Genomic DNA, 18199 nt, shown 5'->3' with positions numbered 1-18199 from the left:
TTTTAGCTTAGCTTATCAGGAATTCCTCCAGTAAACCCTCTCGAAATACCAGTAAGTGAGATTGTTCGAAGAACTCTTTTCGGCATTCCTACAGAAGTTCTATCAGAGACTCCTCCAGAAATTATAGCAGGGATTCCTTCAGATATTCCTTCAGGTAGTCCTCCGGCAACTTGTTTAAGGATTCATCAAAGAATTTCTCCAGGAATTTTAAGAAGGATTACTCCAGGAATTGCTTTGAAGATTTGAACAGGAATTCTTTTGAGGATCCCTCCAGGAAATCCTCCGCGGATAGCACAAGCTATTTTTCTGCTGATCCCAAAAGGAGTTCCTCAAGGAATTTCTTCGGGGATTTGTCCAAGATTTTTTTCGGAGATTCTTCCAGAGATCCCCTTGAAATTCCTTCGGAGATCCCTCCATAGATTCTTCTAATAATTCATCCAGGGATTGCCATTGGGATTCCTGCGGTTATTTTCCTAAAAATTCCGCCACGTATTACCCTGAAAATGTCTCCGGAGAGATTCCCATAAGAATTCCTCCAGGAAAAACTCCAAGAATCCCTCTCGGAACACCTTGAAGATTTCTCCTGGTTTTATTAGGGGATTTCGACTGGAATTCCTCCAGGAATTCCTTCGTCAAATCGTTCAGGATTTTCTCCATGAAAACCTCTAGAAATTCCTCCGGAGATTCCTCCAGGAATTCCTCCGTGTAATCCTACCGCAATTCTTTCGTGAGTTCCTTCCTGTATTCTCTCAGGAATTCCTCCGAGAATTCTCTCAGGAAATCTACCGAGAAATCCTCCATTAATTCCTCCAGGAATTTCTCCGTGAATTCCTTCAGGATTTTCTTCCAGGGATTCCTCCGGAGTCTCCTGCAGGAATTCCTCCGTGAATTCATCCATGAAAACCTCCAGAAATTCCTCTGGAAATTCCTCCGTGAAAATCTTCAGAATTACCTCCAGGGATTCTTCCGTGAATTCCTCCAGGAATCTCACCGGGAATTCCTCCTGGAATTCCTCCGATAATTCCTGAAGGAATTCCCCATGAGTTCCTTAAGGAATTCCTCCTTGAAATCATTCAGCAATTCCTTCATAACCATACCTCCATGAATTCCTAAGGAGATTCCTCCAGGCATTCCAGAGCAAAATCCTCCAACAATTCTTTCGTGAATTTCTCCATGAATTCCTTCAGGGATTCGACCGGAAATTCCTCCAGGAATTCCTTCATGCAAATCTACAGAAATTCCTCCAAGAATTCTCTCAGGAACCCCTCCGTGAATTTCCCCAGGAATTCCTCCGGAGATTCCTCCAGATATTCCTCCGGAGATACCATCAGAAATTCCTGCGTGAAATCCTCCAGTAATTTTTTCGTAAAATTCTCCATAATTTGCTCCAGGAATTTCACCGGGAATTTTTCTAGGAAGTCCTCCGTGAATTCAACCAGCAACTCCTTCATGAATACCTCCAGAAATTGTTCCGTAGATTCCTCCATAGATTCCACCGGAGATTCCTCCAGGGATTCCTAAAGGAAATTCTTCATAAAACCCTTCAGCGTTTCCTCCACTGATTCCTCCAGGAATTCCTCCGTGAATTCCTCCAGAAATTCCTCCGGAGATTCCTCCAGGGATTCCTCCGGAGATTCCTTCAGGAATTCTTGCGTGAAATCCTCCAACAATTCTTTCATGGAATTCTCCGTGAATTCCTCCAGGAATTTCACCGGGAATTCCTCCAGGAATTCTTCCGTGAATTCATCCAGAAATCCATCCGGAGATTCCTCCAGGGATTCCTCCTGAGATTTCTTCACGAATTTCTGCGTGGAATCCTCCAGCAATTCTTTCGTGAATTTCTCCATGAATCCCTCCAGGGATTCCACCGGACATTCCTTCAGGAATTCCTGCGTGAAATTCCGGCAATTCTTTCGTAAATTTCTCCATGAAATCCTCCAGGAATTTCTCCAGGAATTTCTCCAGGAATTCCTCCGCGAATTCATCCAGCAACTCCTTCATGAATAACTCCAAAAGTTTCTGCATAGATTCCTCCGGAGATTCCCCCAGGAATTCTGCGTGAAATCCTCCAACAATTCTTTCGAGAATTTTTCCGTGAATTCCTCTATGAATTTCACCGGAATTTCCTCCAGGAATTTCACCGGGAAATCCTCCAGGAGTTTCTCCGGGATGTCCGCCGTGAATTCATCCAGCAATTATGCCATGAAAAGCTCCAGAAATTCCTCCAGGGATTCCTTCAAGAATTTTTTTTATTCTTCAATCTCTTAACCTAAACTACAGCTATTGTCCACTAGGGCTCTACGTGAGCGATTCCAATTTTTAAGCTGTACTTACACTTCGTACAGCGCCTAAATGTATTCTATTCTAAATGTACTACTGTACTGGAACCTCTTTTTATGCACATAGCTGGGACTGCATAAATTAAAAATGTGCATAAATTAAAAAAGGCATAAAAAGAGGGAAATTTATGCATAAATTAAGTTTGGGCTTTAATTAGAGAATCTAGTTCACGAGAACAGGTCTTGGTCCTGGGAAGTAGATGTGGGGCTAAGGGGGTTTCCAGAAAGTTCCCAGAGAGCCCAAAAAGGGGGTTCCAAAGGGGCTTCAGGGGCGTTTTAAGGGGTTGTTCCGGGGTCCTAAGGAGCCTTTTAAGGATGTACTGCCAAGATTTTTGGTGTTTTCATTGGATTACGGGGAATTCTGGGGTATTTCAATAGTATTAAGTGGATTCAGGGGCGTTTCAAGGGGCCTTGAGGGCAATTTAAGGGATTTCAGGAGCCTTTAAAGGGCGTTGCAAGAGGTTTGAGGGGCGTTTTAAGATATTTCAGAGTGTGCTTTGAAACTTCCTGATGTGCCTCAAAATTCCCCCTTAAACCCCCCGGGGACACCATATAACGCACCTGAGAGACTTCGAAACCCCTGAGAACTCCTCCGTAACGCTTTCGTAACGCCTCTTAATCACGCCGAAAATGGTCTGAAATGCCTCCAAAATTCCCCTTAAACCCCCTCGGACCCCATGTCACGCACCTGAGAGGCTCCAAGCCCCCCGAAAACTCCTTCGTAACGCTTTCGTAACGCCTCTTAATCCCGCAGAAAATGCTTTGAAACATCCTGAAATGCCTTCAAATTCACCCTTAAAACCCCTCGGATCCCATGTAACGCACCTGAAGGGTCCCAAACCCCCCGAAAACTCCTCCGTAACGCTTTCGTAACGCCTCTTAATCTCGCAGAAAATGCTCTGAAACGTCTTGAAATGCCTTCAAAATCCCCCTTAAACCCCCTCGGCACCCATGTAACGCACCGGAGAGGCTCCGAATCCCACCAAAAACTCCTCGTAATGCTTAAGTAACGCCTCTTAATCACGCCGAAAATGGTCTGAAACTTCCTGAAATGCCTCCAAAATCCCCCTTAAACCCCCTCAGACCCCATGTAACGCACCTGAAGGGTCCCAAACCCCCCGAAAACTCCTCCGTAACGCTTTCGTAACGCCTCTTAATCCCGCAGAAAATGCTCTGAAACGCCCTGAAATGCCTTCAAAATCACCCATAAAACCCCTCGGCCGCCATGTAACGCACCGGAGAGGCTCCGAATACCACCAAAAACTCCTCGTAACGCTTAAGTAACACCTCTGCATCCCACCGAAAATGCTCTGAAACGTCTTGAAATGCCTCCAAAATCCCCCTCAAACCCCCTCGAGCCCCATGTAACGCACCTGAGAAGCTTCGAACACCCTGAAAACTCCTCCGTAACGCTTCCGTAACACCTTTGAAACACCCGGAAATGCCACAAAAAATCCTCCTAAGCCTAACCCCCTAAAACACCTCCATAACGCCTCTGAAACCAGCCTAAAGTGCTCTGAGACTTCCTGAAATGACTCCGAAACCCCCTTAAGACCCACTTAACCCCATGTAACGCACATGAGACCTTCGGAAACACCCAAAAACTAACCTGTAACCTTCCTTTGCTCTCCTCTGTAAACACCCCTTATCCATCGTTGAAATAGTTCCCGTCATCATTGCATATTCTTATGCACAATATTGGTTCTGAGTAGCTTTCCCTCTTTTTATGCAGGGCATAGAAAAGGTGCATAAATTAAAAGTGCATAAAAATAACATACATAAAAAGAGGTTTTAGTGTATATCGAACTGGTTACCGTTGCGCTGCTTTCACTTTCTACCCTATCATGGTAGAAAGATGAGCACGAGGATGTTGATGTTTGGGCGTTGGTTGTTCCAGTTTCCAGTCCGATTGGGGGTCCGTAATGAGTTGCCGTTCGCCGATGTCCAAGTGTCCGTGTCCATTTGAGCCATGGGCTCAGAAGAGGGTCAGTGTCAGCTGATCTCAGGGGGAAAGAGCAACTGACGAAAGTGTCGGGCTGGGATCGAACCCATGACCATCTGCTTATGAAGCAAATGTGTGAACCACTGTGCCACGGGCCCCGACACCTCCAAGAATTCTATCAGGAATTCATCCGTGAATTTCTCCAGGAATTCCTCCTTGACTTCCTCTGGGAATTCCTCCGGAGATTCCTCCAGGGATTCCTCCTGAGATTCCATCAGAAATTCCTGCGTAAAATCTTCCAGCAATTCTTTCGTAAAATGCTTCATAAATTCCTCCAGGAATTTCACCGGGAATTATTCCAGGATGTCCTCCGTGAGTTCATCCAGCAACTCCTTCATGAATACCTCCAGAAATTTCTCCGGAGATTCCTCCATAGATTCCTCCGGAGATTCCTCCAGGAATTTCTGCGTGAAATCCTCCATCAATTTTTTTGAGAATTTGTCCGTGAATTTCTCCACGAATTCCACCGGGAATTCCTCCAGGAATTTCTCCAGGAAGACCTCCTTGAATTCATCCAGAAATTCCTCCGGAAATTCCTCCAGAAATTGCTCCGAAAATTCCAACAGGAATTTCTCCGTAAAATCCTTCAGCATTTCCTCCAGGGATTCCTCCAGGAATTCCTCCGTGAATTCCTCCAGAAATTCCTCCGGAGTTTCTTTCAGTATGTCTTGCTTGAAATCCTCCAGCAATTATTTCGTGCAATTCTTTGTGAATTCCTCCAGGAATCTCACCGGGAATTCCTCCATGAATTCTTCCGTGAATTCATCCAGCAATTCCTTCGTGAATACCTTCAGAAATCCATTCGGAGATTTCTCCGTTCTTTCGTTAACCACCAGAAATTCCTATAGGAATTCCTCCGAAGATTTCTCCAAGGATTCCTCCAGAGATTCCTTCAGGAATTCCTGCGTAACATCCTCCAGCAATTCTTTCGTAAATTTCGCCATGAATCCCACTCCCGACAAACTCGCAAAATGGGAGTTCTTCCTTCGGAAGGGAAGTAAAGCGTGGGTCCCGAGATGAACTAGCCTAGGGCTAAAAATCTCGTCAATACAGATAAAAAAAAACATGAATTCATCCAGGAAGTCCACCGGGAATTCCTCCAAGACTTCCACCGGGCATTCCTCCAGGAATTTCTCCGTGAATTCCTTCAGGATTACCTCCAGAAATTCCTCCGTGAACTCCTCCAGGAATTCCTCCAGGAAAATTTCCGTGAATTCCTCCAGGATTTCCTCCAAGAAAATTTCCGTGAATTCCTCCAGGATTTCCTTCACGAATTCATCCAGCAATTTCTTCAGGAAAACCTTCAGAAATTCCTCCAGGAATTCCTCCGTGAAATCCTTCAGGATTTTCTCTAGGGGTTCCTCCGTGAATTCTCTCAGGCATTCCTTCGTGAATTGCTCCTTGAATTTCTTCAGGATTTCCTCCAGGGATCCCTCCGTGAATTTCTCCGTGAATTTCTCCGTGAATTTCTCCAGGAATTCCTTCGTGAATTCCTCCAGGAATTCCTTCATGAATTCCTCCAGGAATTCCTCCGTGAATTCATCCAGCAATTCCTTCATGAATACCTTCAGATAATCCTCCAGGGATTCCTCCAGAGATCCCTTCAAGAATTCCTGCGTTTCTGCATAAATTCCTCAAGAAATTTCACCGAGAATTCCTTCAGGAATTCTTCTATGAATTCATCCAGCAATTCCTCCGTGTATACCTCCAGAAATTCCTCCAGAGATTCCTCCAGGGATTCTTTCGTGAATTCCTTCAGGACTTCCTCCAGGGATTCCTCCGTGAATTCTCTCAGAAATTTCTCCGTGAATTCTTCCAGGAATTGCTCCGTGAATTTCTACAGAATTTTCTTCCAAGGATTCCTCCGTGAACTCCTCCGGGAACTCCCCCGTCAGTTCCTCCAGAAATTCCACTGGGAATACCTCCAGGAATTCCACCGTGAATTCCCCCAGAAATTCCTCCGAAGATTCCTCCAAGGATTCCTCCGGAGATTACTTCAGGAATTCCTGCGTGAAATCCTTCAGTAACTCTTTTGTGAATTTCTTCGTGAATCCCTCCAGGAATTCCAACGGGAATTCCTCCAGGATCTAGAAATTGGTTGTAACTCAAAACGGAAAAGAAGTGCATTCCAAAAATTTCAGCGATTAAAGCTCATAAAACAACCTTCTCAAAATATTTTTTCCGAAAATTTTCCACGAATTCGGGCATAGTTTTTCTGGCTTTTCTTTACAAATTTTCTCAACTGTTGAAAATATCATGGAAAACTTAGTCAAGTTCATATTTTTTTTTTATTTGATTTTGAGTTATGATTTTTCAAAGCAAGTAGTGTCAGGGGAAAACAAAAATTCCACCTGAGTTTTTCGGGAAAATAGGTAACCCTAAATTTTTCTCATTTTTTTGTTCATATATCCATGAGCCCTGCCTGAGGAAAAAGTTTCATGAAAATCTGAGACCCTTCAGCCCAATTTGTACGATAATAAAAAAAATCCCCGTCAGTGCAATTCACTGTTGCGATTCCAATCAGTGGAAATATATTGCTTATGTTCGCGACGATTAGAAGCTCATAATCATTGGACACTTGGATGGATATTTATCGGTGAGCTCGTTCCATATTATTGAATTTATTGTAAGAATATTGTATATGATTTAAAAAAATATTGTTCACGTATTTACCCAACAAATATTAAAAGGTTTCTTACATCAGATGCTCATGTTCCCGAGTTATTTTTTGTTTAAAATATTTCCTTTCTCTTTATTTTGTTCTTCCTTTACGAAAAAAATTGAACAGAGGTTACATAACTTACTCACGATCATCCAGCAGAGCATGAAACTTACCCCCTCCCTACTAACAAAAATGCCTTCCCGTGACAGTTGTGAAGAAGCAGAGGTGGTCTCGCTAGTAACGCACGTTAAACTAATATTCCTTCCCTTCCTCGATGCATGTAATAACGTACCCGGTACCGTTACTGACTTTTTTTTTAAATAAATCTTGAAATACTCGAAGGTCAACATCGATAACGGTTATGTACTCCAAAGCTCTGTTGATCAATTCTGCAGTTTCGATTGTTCTGGTCAGTCACGGAGTAGCATCTGTTAATTGTACGGTTATCTAAGCTCATCATCAATAATGGTGCTTTCTTCAAAACTCTTCGGGCGTCAAGAGCGATCTGGATAACATCAATTAATTGGCAATTTAGATGCTAGGCATTGCTTACCATTTCAAATGTTTTCGCACACCACGTGTCATCAAACTAAGGAATTGTCATCCTAAATAACCGCACCAACATCAGTTCAAGTTTCTAATTTCTGAGATCTATTTATTGGCATCTGTTGCATATGTCCAATCAAAGTTTGCATTTACATAAAATAAATATATTCACTACTCATCTGTGTTGTCTCTAGTCGGGTTTCGTTCGTTTGTTTTTTGGTTGCATTTCGGTAAGTCTAATCAGTGCTTTTGAAGCTTTTCGTGTAAATAGTTTCAATAAATGTGGTAGTTTTTTTTTTCTTTCTTGTCACTAAATTATATCCTAATGGCAGCAATGTCACCTCGTTGTGTGGCAAAAGATTCACCAATTTGAAGTTAGTGAATTCATTCAACAGCACGTATCATCGCAAGAATCGTTCCCTTGTCTGGAGGTGGGAATGCTCAATTCGGAGAATGTGCCTGCTGGTTATCTGGTTGGATAATGAAGAAGAGAAAACAGACGGAAAGGGGATTTTAGAAATGTTTGAACGTAAGGAAAAGTATAAATCAAGAATAGCTTTTATTGTTAGACAAAAATAAAAAAATAAAAAGACATAAAAAATAAATAAGCAAATACAATAGATCATTTAACTTACCACAAGGGCTCAATTGCTTCCAGCCCGCAACTATGATCGGATGTTAACTATCTTTCGCGGAGAATCTTCGAAGGGGCGGCTTTGAAGTGATTGTCGGACAGGTCATGCCTCCTTCCATGTGCGTTATAGTTCTTTCGTTTTTTTTTTTCTTAACATTTCTCTACTTAGATTGAAATCCGCGAAAAGTGAATGTCGTTAACATCGGGTCACTACCGGACGCCTTCACCAGGACCGTGGATGGCGATCGCTGCTGCTGCTAGTAGAAGAAATGGCTCGGCGGGAAGGCATCCGTTGTTGGACTGATCAGGTAGTGTTGGTGGGTGCGATGGGGGGCCAGGTCTCACTTGTAGCCACTGGTCCGTCGCGAACAGTAGGAACTGGCTTGCGAGCTGGACATGGTTCCGACCAGCTCCGAGGGGTACACGTGGTTCAGCTGGTTGATGTCCAGCGGCTGAGGCGCCGGAGGAGGATGCTCCGGCGGTGGTGGAAGATAGTCGACCCAGTTGGGAGGAACTGTGAGGAATAGAAGGTCAGAACATTCGAATACTTTCCCTGGAAAAATCAATTACCTTGATTACTGTTGATAGGCCGAGGGTATCCGTAGAATGATCGAAAACTAGAAGACGTGGACGAAAAAGTGTCATGACCTTGATAGCCCAGGTCACCGTTATCGCTGTGAGGAATCCCGTTGATGATCATTGTGGTGGCATACGGAGTCGGACTTTCAGGTGACTGTGTGGCGGGAAAGGAAATCAATTTGTGTATCAGAACCAACCCATCTCACCAAAACTTACCTTTCTGCAGTTATAGAAAGAAGTGACACCTCTTGGGTCAACTTCCGCATAATCCGTACCCCCATCGGACAGCGCTTGGTTCGGAAAGATCTGGTGTCCTTCCAGTAACTTAATCGAGCTCAACCCAGAATCCTTATCCGTATCACATGTCCTCCACCCCCGGTCAATCCAAATGCTGTTATCCTTCCGCGAAACGCTCAAACTTGGCAGATCACGTCTAGCCCCAATCGGAACCGTTACCACCGGTTTACCCAGTCCCTGTCGCCGCTTGAAGAAGATCACTCCGCCGACGACCGTGAACAGCAGAATGATGAACAATGATAGCACCACAAAGATCATGAACCACGTCTCGTGCAGGAAGTTATGGTGCCGGAAGTCATCGTAGTCATTATAACTATTGTGAACTCCTTGCGGAACGATCACGAACGAGGGATCCATCGTCAGGTGAACCGGCTTGGAGTACGGACCCAGCCCAACCCGGTTGAACGCTCCGACTCGAATACCATAACTCGACCCAGTTGTCAAGTTGTTTAACATGACGGAAGTCGTCGTAGCATTCAGTGTCATCTGCGCTAGCAGTTTCGAGATGTTCCCAGCCTTGACTTGGATCTTGTACCCCTGTAGAATCCCATTGAGTTGATCCTTCGGTGGAGGACTCCACCGAACCCATCCTGCCGTGAGGTTCAACATCCCGGTTTGGATATTCCCCGGGGCAATTGAGGGTAGATCTTCCATGGTTTGCACGATACGCGCGTTGCTGGGTTGACCTTCTAGATTCTTGAAAAATGGCGTCAGGAAAAACTCGTACTTCGTAAACTTGGCTAAGTTGGTAATGACGTGCTGTTCGATTTCGTTGTTCGGGATCGAAAGCATTGAGTAGCGTTGAGTGGGGGAGTCTAGTTCTCGGTAGCGAACGTAGAATCCTTCGACGTACTGTTCCGAGCTGCTTACGTGCAGGAGCCATTCCAGTCGAACCGATGTCGATGATAGGGGGATGATGTCGATTAATTCCAGAATCTGTGGGAAGATGGATAAACGGAAACGTTTCCTATAAAGAACACTGAAACTTGTATAAACGTAAATATGCATAACAATATGCATTGTTCCAAAGCAGTTGGGAATGTGGATCTGAATTGCTAGTGGCATTTTGCGAGAAAAACTTGAAGGTGTTCAATGCATAATGAGGATTCTTCTATTGACTCAATTTTTAAAGATTTTCGGAAAGCTGAAACGATTAAAACTATTAAGCATATGGTTATTTTTTTATAATCGTACAAATTAGGCCGAAGGATCTCAGATTTTCATGAAATTTTTTTTCACAGGCTGGGCTCATGAATATATGAACAAAAAAAATTGAGAAAAATTCGGGGTCGCCTATTTCCCCGGAAATTCTTGGTTTTCTCCTGACACTACTTACTTTGAAAAATTCATAATTCAAGAACGAAGCATCATAGAAACAAAGTTTTTTTTAGAAAATTTTCTCAGAAATCAAAAAAAAAAATATAAACTGGAAAAAGTTTTCCACAAAATTTTCCACAGTTAAGAAAATTCACAAAGAAAAGCCGAAAAAACAATGACCGAACTCGTGGAAAATTTTCAAAAAATATTTTTGAGGAGTTTATTTCATAAGCTTTAATCGCTGAGCTTTTTGGAATACACTTTTTTTCGTTTTTGAGCTATGGACAATTTTGCTGAAAAATGACCAAATGTATCATAAAGCCTTTTCTTTAAAAAATTATGACTGAAGCACGAAACGTCGTAGAAACAAAGTTTTTTAGAAAATGAAAGCAAATTTTCTCAGGATTAAAAAAATATGAAGTGGAAAAAGATTTCCACAATATTTTTCACCGTGGAGAAAAATCAAAAAGAAAAGCCGAAAAAACTATTCCCGGACTCGCGGAAAATTTTCAAAAAAATATTTTTGAGAAGGTTATTTCATAAGTATTTTTCCCCTGAAATTTTTGGAATGGACTTTTTTTTTCTTTCTTTATTCTCTAGTTTTTCTTTCCATTTCGCTAGCACCAGATTTAATGCGGTTTCACAGGAATGACCTTCCCGATATCCCGATTGCTCTGGTACTAGCAAATTAAAACTATTTAAATATGCTAACAGCTGGCCTTTAACAACAAGTTCCAAAATTTTCTCTAATGTGTGCAACATGTTGATTGGACGAAACTTTTCGGCTTTAATCGTTCCAGCAACTTTTTGAATAGGAATCACTAATGATTCCTTCCAAACGTGCGGCACGTGCCCAGTTTGTAACGATTCATTAATCAGGTCCAGCAGATTGTGTCAGATGACATCAAAGCAATCCTGTATAACTCTCGCATTTACATTGTCTACGCCAGCCGTTTTGCCCATAGAGAAGCAAATATTTTTCAATTCTTCCAAAGTTACAAAAATGAATTTGTCGATTTGCTTTTTCAACTTTTCAGTTATCATTGTTCACCCAGTCAGTCAATATAGGGTGCAGAACCACTTTGGCTGGGGTCCTATTTTGGGCAATTAATTATAGCTGTAAAGGTGTGGGTAACTATAGCATGACCATGCTGTGAGTAACGGATTCGAATCCCGGTCGGTCCAAGAAGTTTAAATAAAGGAAATACGATACGAGTATATTCATGTCTGCACACAATAAACATATGATAAACGGCCATTGGCACAAGAAGCTTTCAGTTTAAAATTGTGGAAGGAGAACACTGGGCTGAGTGACAAGCTTTGTCCCAGTGGAGAAGATACGCTAAGGAAAAGAAGAATTTTGGGAAATTTTCGCTTATAACTTGGTCAATTTCATAACTACTGACTTTATTTTTGTATGTGCAAGGCTAGATACTGTACGCATCTCACAGTGTACAAAAATCTAAACCAATTGGTTTTAAATTGAATGAGTTATAGAGGAAAATTGTCCAAAATATGTGCCCCTGCTGACGTGGTTCCGCATTCTATACACCCTAGCCTCCATTTGGGCAATGGTTCAGAACTGCCCAAATAAAGTTTTTACCTTAATTGTTTCATTACTCAAATGAATCCAGTTTATTACCTAAATGGATTTCAACGTCGCAAAGAAATTTAAGAAGGAAGTTTTCGGGGGCTTGAGAGGGTCTCAGGTGCGTTACATAGGGTTCGATGGGGTTTCAGAGGGTTTTCAGCTAGATTCAGAGGTGTTACAGGGATGTTTTTAGTGATAAGGAGGGTCTCACGTGCGTTACACGAGGTCTGTCTTCGGTAGCTTTTCAGTGACTTTCGGAGGATTTTCAGCGGGTTTCAGACTAATTGCCTGACCGGGGCGTTTTCGGGACTGACGAGAATCTCAGATGAGAAACAGGTGGTTAAAGGTGATTTGAGGGTGTTTTTTGGAGGCATTTCAGGTTTTTTTGGAGGATTTTCAGCGGGATTCAGAGGCGTATTGGGGGATTCCGATGGGCATCAGGGGCTTTACTGGTTTCGAAGGGGTTCAAGGGAGCCTACAGTTTTTGAAAACACATTTTGAATCACTGCTCTCAGCAGGCCCGTGCACAGAAGTGGCGCCAAGGGAGGGGTTTTTCCCAATTTCCGCAAAACACGGAGGGGCGCCTAGTGTATGGGTAATGCATGGGGGGTTTAACACCCAAACACCTCCTTCCCAACCCCCCCCCCCCCCTTGTGCACGGGATAAGCTCTCGGAGTAGTGAGTCTCAAATGAGCTTTAGGAGGATTTCAGAAGCGTTTTAAAAACGTTTCAGGTTGTTTCAGGTGAATTCCAGCCGTTTCAGATAAATAGCGTTTCTAGGTCCGACGATGCAAGGAGCCCTCCGAGATTCTTAAACAAACATTGAATTCACCACTTGACAGTACATGAATGCAAAAGGCTGTACAAGCATAAATTTCACTCAAACAACCAAGTTATGCATGTAGACTCGATTACTAATGCTCAAGAAAGTTTATAGGAAGCCTCAAATAGTCTCCCCTTAACTCTCACCCTGAACACGCTCTAAACTTCGCGTAACTTCACTCGCTAATTCTTTCCCGTAAACCAACCTTATCGATAATCTCAAGCACTCCAAGTGTTTTGAACACAATCAAATCCCATTTTGGTAATGTTACCTAAATGAAGATACTTATAAGATACCTATAAGAACACTGAAATCGTACCCTTGCACACCCATGGGCTGAAAAATGACATTTCGATTTGGACTTGGATGGAATTTAACATCAAAATGACATTTTCAGTAAAAAACTCCGATTCAGTGATTCAGTCTTGTCTGACATTTCGGTTATATTTGGGATCTTCCTCAGGGACTCTAAAATTGAGTTTTTTTATTTTATTTTATTCGACTGTATTACATGATTAATTCAAATTACAAGTTTCACCAATTAACGCAGATTTTAGGCGACCGTTGTTCTGTTGAAGAATCCTTGTCGAATGGATTGAGTTTTTGCGATCAAAATCTACACTACCGATCAAAAGTTTGGGGTCATCCCCTCAAAAACATTACATTTTTTTAGGCCCATATCTTCGCTAATTTGCGTCCGAGTTCAAAACCCTAGGTCTCTTTCAAAAGATAATAAGTCAAAGAAACTTAGAACATGATTTAAAAGAAACTGTTACATGAAAATTTGTATGTAAACTTAACCAAAAATTGCCGAATTTTCTAAAAATTGAATAAAAACTTACGGCAGTGTCGCTGGAAATAGGGTCGACCAAATTTAAAGATGAGAGCTGTTACCGAGAACGAAACGCACCGGGCTAAACGTAGCTTAAGTCGTTCCAATCAGGAACGGTCCCCCGGTTTCGAGAAGGTTGTGCTGTCAAACGCCGTAGACAATGCGAAAGAAGGAGAATGGGATAACCGTCAGAGTGATGATGATTTGGCAATTTGATGGAAACATTGGGATGAATTCAATTAAGAAGATTGGTTATCGAAGTATTCGGATTTTGTCAAGTGGATTAACAAATATCATTTTGTAGTTGATATAGATTATATTGTATCCGTAAGTTTGTTGAACTGATAAAAGTTATTATGAATTCGTTATAGTTAATTACATACCTTTTGAATATAGATCACATTCGTAAGACAACCTTACCAAAAGATAACGTTGTTATTGCTAGATAATTGGCCTAAAATTATTGAACTGTGAGTAATTTCATACAAATAATTACTGTTATTTTAAGTAATGTCTAATAGGTGAATTTCAAACAATCTTTAGGGCAACATTCAAGCAAAATTGTCTGTCGACCAGAAGTAGCGAGTGCGAGAAGATTCACCGAAATTGTAAGATAGATTTATCATCTAAGTGATCCATTTGATAATTGTTTTATGTTTCTAGCTTTAGAGCATTGTTCAATAAAAGGAGAACTGCTAAAAGAACCGTGATTTCCTCTGGGCTACTTCGACGTGACAACAAGAGCGGTGATATAATCCATTTTCTATAAGCGTTCAACTGCTTTTTACAGAACTTAGCTAAAAAATCTAGAAAAAAAGTTATTAAGAAAATTAACTCTTCATGTCATCGACCAAAAGTTTGGGGTTACCCCTCAAAATAATATATCGGCTAAAAGTTTAGGGTAACTATCGTAAAACGTGGAAAAGTAATTTGTTGATATCTTTGTCATCTTTCATTCAATTTTAATTCTTCTTGGCTTATTTGAAACAAAATGAATGATACTTACTGCATAGACATTGAAACACACATATTTGTTGAAATTTACATACTAAAACTTGACGTAAAGTTGCCTCATTTTTTGAAGTGTGGTGAAATGTGTTAACTTTGCATAACATTTTTATATACAAAAATCGTTAAATACGTTAAGTTAAAGACATCAAACGTAAATTTAGTTAATTACACGGTCCGACAAAAAATCAACTTTTGTTCTGCCCAGCTCTAAATTTCACTATTTCTGATTGCTCCCGACTAGAAACTCATAAATCTGAAGTTTTGACCCTCCCCCTCCTGGGAGAGGGGAGGGGCATTGTTTTGAAATTTTGAAAAATCGAAAAATTTCGAGGTTTTTTGATCGCCATTTTGGCTAAATGCACGATATCGAAAAAGTAAAAGGTTGACCACGGAGCTTTAGGGGTTATGCAACTACCAACAAAATTTCACGAAGATCCGTCAAGCCATTCTCGAGAAACGGTGTTTTTACGAAATGATGTTTTAAAGATGTCTTATATTGCACGCAAAGAATTCAACTACTAGATATATGGCACAATTGCTGATTTAACCATGCCGTTTAGCATCATGGTGTCTTCGAGGAAGTTTTTCAGTACAATAACGTGCTTCTTTTAACCTGTTGGTAAAAATGATCAATCCCACCAAAAGAGAGATAGAAAATTTACTTTTTGAATTTTTCAAGATACAAGGTTGATGTCTTCATAAAAGTTGTAGAAAATGCTGTTTTGAATAACTTTGTCGAAGACGCCAAATTCGTAACTCTGTTAGTTTTCAAGATACGTTACGTTTTTATTACCGGCGGCCCCTTGAGTGTTTTTTCCTCAATAACTTTTTTCACTTTTGATTCCACAATTCTATTCTCACAGTCTCCAATAGGTTAATCATTTTGACTTTCCAAATAAGACAATTACTTGTACTTGCGCATTTGTATGAGGTAATTTTCTTACAATTGCCTATAAATTAGTGCGGGGCAAAAGTTCGCACCTAACAGTCTTCACAAAATAACTATAAAGCGGAAAGACAATAATTTCGTTTTTCATTGTTTAACGATTTCCTATCATGTAACCTTCAAAACATAGCACTAGATTTTATCGAGTTCTTTTTGTAGCTCTAGTAATAAAGCTTTTAATGCAAGTACTTCAGAACATTTGCCTCATACTTGGGGAAAAAGTTCGCATATGATAAAAGATAGTTGATTGGTACAAAGTCCATTTATTTCAAGTTAATTTATGTTTATCCTTTACCTATAGCAAGAATGTCAGAAAGATACTTTCGCTTGATACTCTGAAAGTCGAAAAAATCCCCTGTAACATCAAAATGTGTTTTTTTTATTTGGATCTCAATATCATTATTCGCCATCTTAAATCGATTTAAACGTGATTTGGTTGACGATACTTTTTTATTTGTAAGTTTATGATTTCTTGTTTCTTTTATTTTTTTTGAACATCCCTACACTTTTATCTTTTTTCTTAAAGCCAATTTGAGTTCTCATTGTTTGAGTGAAAAACATTTTGAGATTTTGTGATTACTGTTGAAATGTTTCGATATTTTAATATTCTTTAGGAAAATTTCACTTTGCTTTTTCATTTGCTACTTGTGGAAAAATAATGCTAGTGTTTAATTCCGCAAAACTATTTTATGATGATAGAATGGTTGGGGCAAATTTTGAAATATGTAAATTGTCGCTATTTAATACAAAAGAAACAATGACATCTGAGAGGTCACCAAACATAAATTTTTGAATGATAAAAAATGAAATACGCTTCAGAAGACATCATGTTAGTTATTTATGTAACGATTTGCAAAATGATGAGTGCTGTAAAAATCGAGTATTGCAACGAGTTGCACACATTTTTTTTTTTGCAAGGAAAAAAAAAATGTCATTTGAATATAATCGTTTCCATCAATATCATCGTGCTTCGCTGTGGTTAAATAGGAACGGCTACGTGCTCAATCTTGCTGAACACATTATTTGAATCAAGCATGCCGTGCTATAACCGTCACAGTTTTTCAAGCTCTAGCCGTGGAAACTGAGGCTGTCAATGAAACAATTGCATTATGACTCATAATGCAATCGAAATGAGTTGCATTATGAACCATAATGCATCGTGGTATCGTGCGGAAAAGTAGGCCGTTACCTTACCGAAACGGGAAGTATAAAAAAATATATTATAGTGCCGAGTTGTAAAAAATATTTTCAGATATGCTTATCAATCCTAGCTATCAGATATAAAATGCAAAAATATTCGAACTATACCCTGCCCTAAGTCGGGGTTGGGTATTAGAGGGTTGGAATTAATTACTGTAATGTCAACATAAAAATAAAATATGATCTAATATTTTTTCAATGAACGACAAACCCATCAAATATAGCGTCTACTACATTGGTTGCCTGTGGAATGGCTGAATTTCAAAAAAAATATGAGCTTTTGCACAAGTTCACTTATTTGGCGTTTGGGCGGTGCACACAGAATGTGTTTGTTTTCATGGACATCTAGATAACACGGCTCCGCACGGTTCAGCGCCGTATCTATAGCTTAACTAAAGGCTTTACACATCAACCAACAACTAACTATTAAGTCTATGTCTAAACTATTAGATTTAGCTATGTTGTCAATATTATGTAGAATTATGGAGTTTTTAATAAGCCTATTTAAAAAAGTTTTTCTTGGGTTTCTTCTAAAAATGGTTTATTTTTGGCACTTCTTATCTTATGATGGTTCAAGTGGATTTTAAATTTATTAGTATTGTTCAAAAGAATTAATTTGCAGTTTTTAATGACGAAGAAACTAAAAAAAAGGTTTTTTTTTTTGTTTAAGGCGATTAAGTAAATTTTGAGATTATGGTATTTTTCGTATAAAAATGGTCATAATTACGAAAACAAAATAAAAGGATACGAGATTTAAGTCTTAAACACAAATGTATGATATTACAAGACTTAGTATAAAAAGTATTCAGAGATTTGTGGAACATTCATTGCTCTATATAAAAAAAAAACAAGTTGATAATTTGATCCTAAGAAAAATTTGGACCTCCAATATTGAAAAAAGGATAAAAAATTTGAAGAAACTTCTACATTTTTGCATATATCAAAAACTTATAATTTGGCCGTTATACTTTTTGTCCAGCAAGAAACGGCTCTGTACCATTGCGTGCTGCTTATTTTGTTTTCATGGGCTTCGTAGCCGAACGGTTATCGGCGTCAGTCGTTTAGGTGTTTCGTAAGCCTCGGAGTTTGGGTTCGATTCCCGCTCCAGTCGGGGAAAAGTTTTCGTCAAACGGAAAATTCTCCACTGGGCCACTGGGTGTTATATGTGTTGTCCGTTGTCGAATGTTTGTATTGTTCAGTCTGTAGAGGCCGCAAGGTCGAAGACGGTGTAATTGTCTTTTTTCTTAATCTATTGCTTTTGTTGTGATTGGTTACCTCTCACCTCAGTCGGTGAGACAAAAATATCTTATTACGTCTTACTTAGAAAGGAAAGTCTAGCTGTTCGTCCCGGCCCATGTGTCAATGGGTACAAATGCGAAAGTACAAGTAATTGTCTTATTTAGAAAAACAAAATGATTGA

General features: G+C 40.2%; 1 protein-coding gene across 1 annotated transcript in view; it reads right to left on the bottom strand.

Annotated features, from left to right (window-relative positions):
* Positions 1-7631: 7631 nt before the first annotated feature.
* The window catches only part of LOC109408718 (roundabout homolog 2), a 493067-nt gene continuing 482499 nt past the window's right edge, over positions 7632-18199 (bottom strand). Inside the window, exons 9-12 of the mRNA XM_062855310.1 lie at positions 8979-9995; positions 8754-8916; positions 8185-8697; positions 7632-8019 (exon numbers count right to left, since the gene is read on the bottom strand). Coding sequence (XP_062711294.1) covers positions 8525-8697; positions 8754-8916; positions 8979-9995 — 1353 coding nt within the window. The 3' untranslated portion in view covers positions 7632-8019; positions 8185-8524. The remainder of the gene's footprint in view (positions 8020-8184; positions 8698-8753; positions 8917-8978; positions 9996-18199) is intronic.

Source organism: Aedes albopictus, chromosome 3 (assembly GCF_035046485.1).
Source record: "Aedes albopictus strain Foshan chromosome 3, AalbF5, whole genome shotgun sequence".
Classification (NCBI taxonomy): Eukaryota; Metazoa; Arthropoda; class Insecta; order Diptera; family Culicidae; genus Aedes; species Aedes albopictus.
Note: the sequence above shows the minus strand (reverse complement) of the source record. Positions and strands in the feature narration are given on the sequence as shown.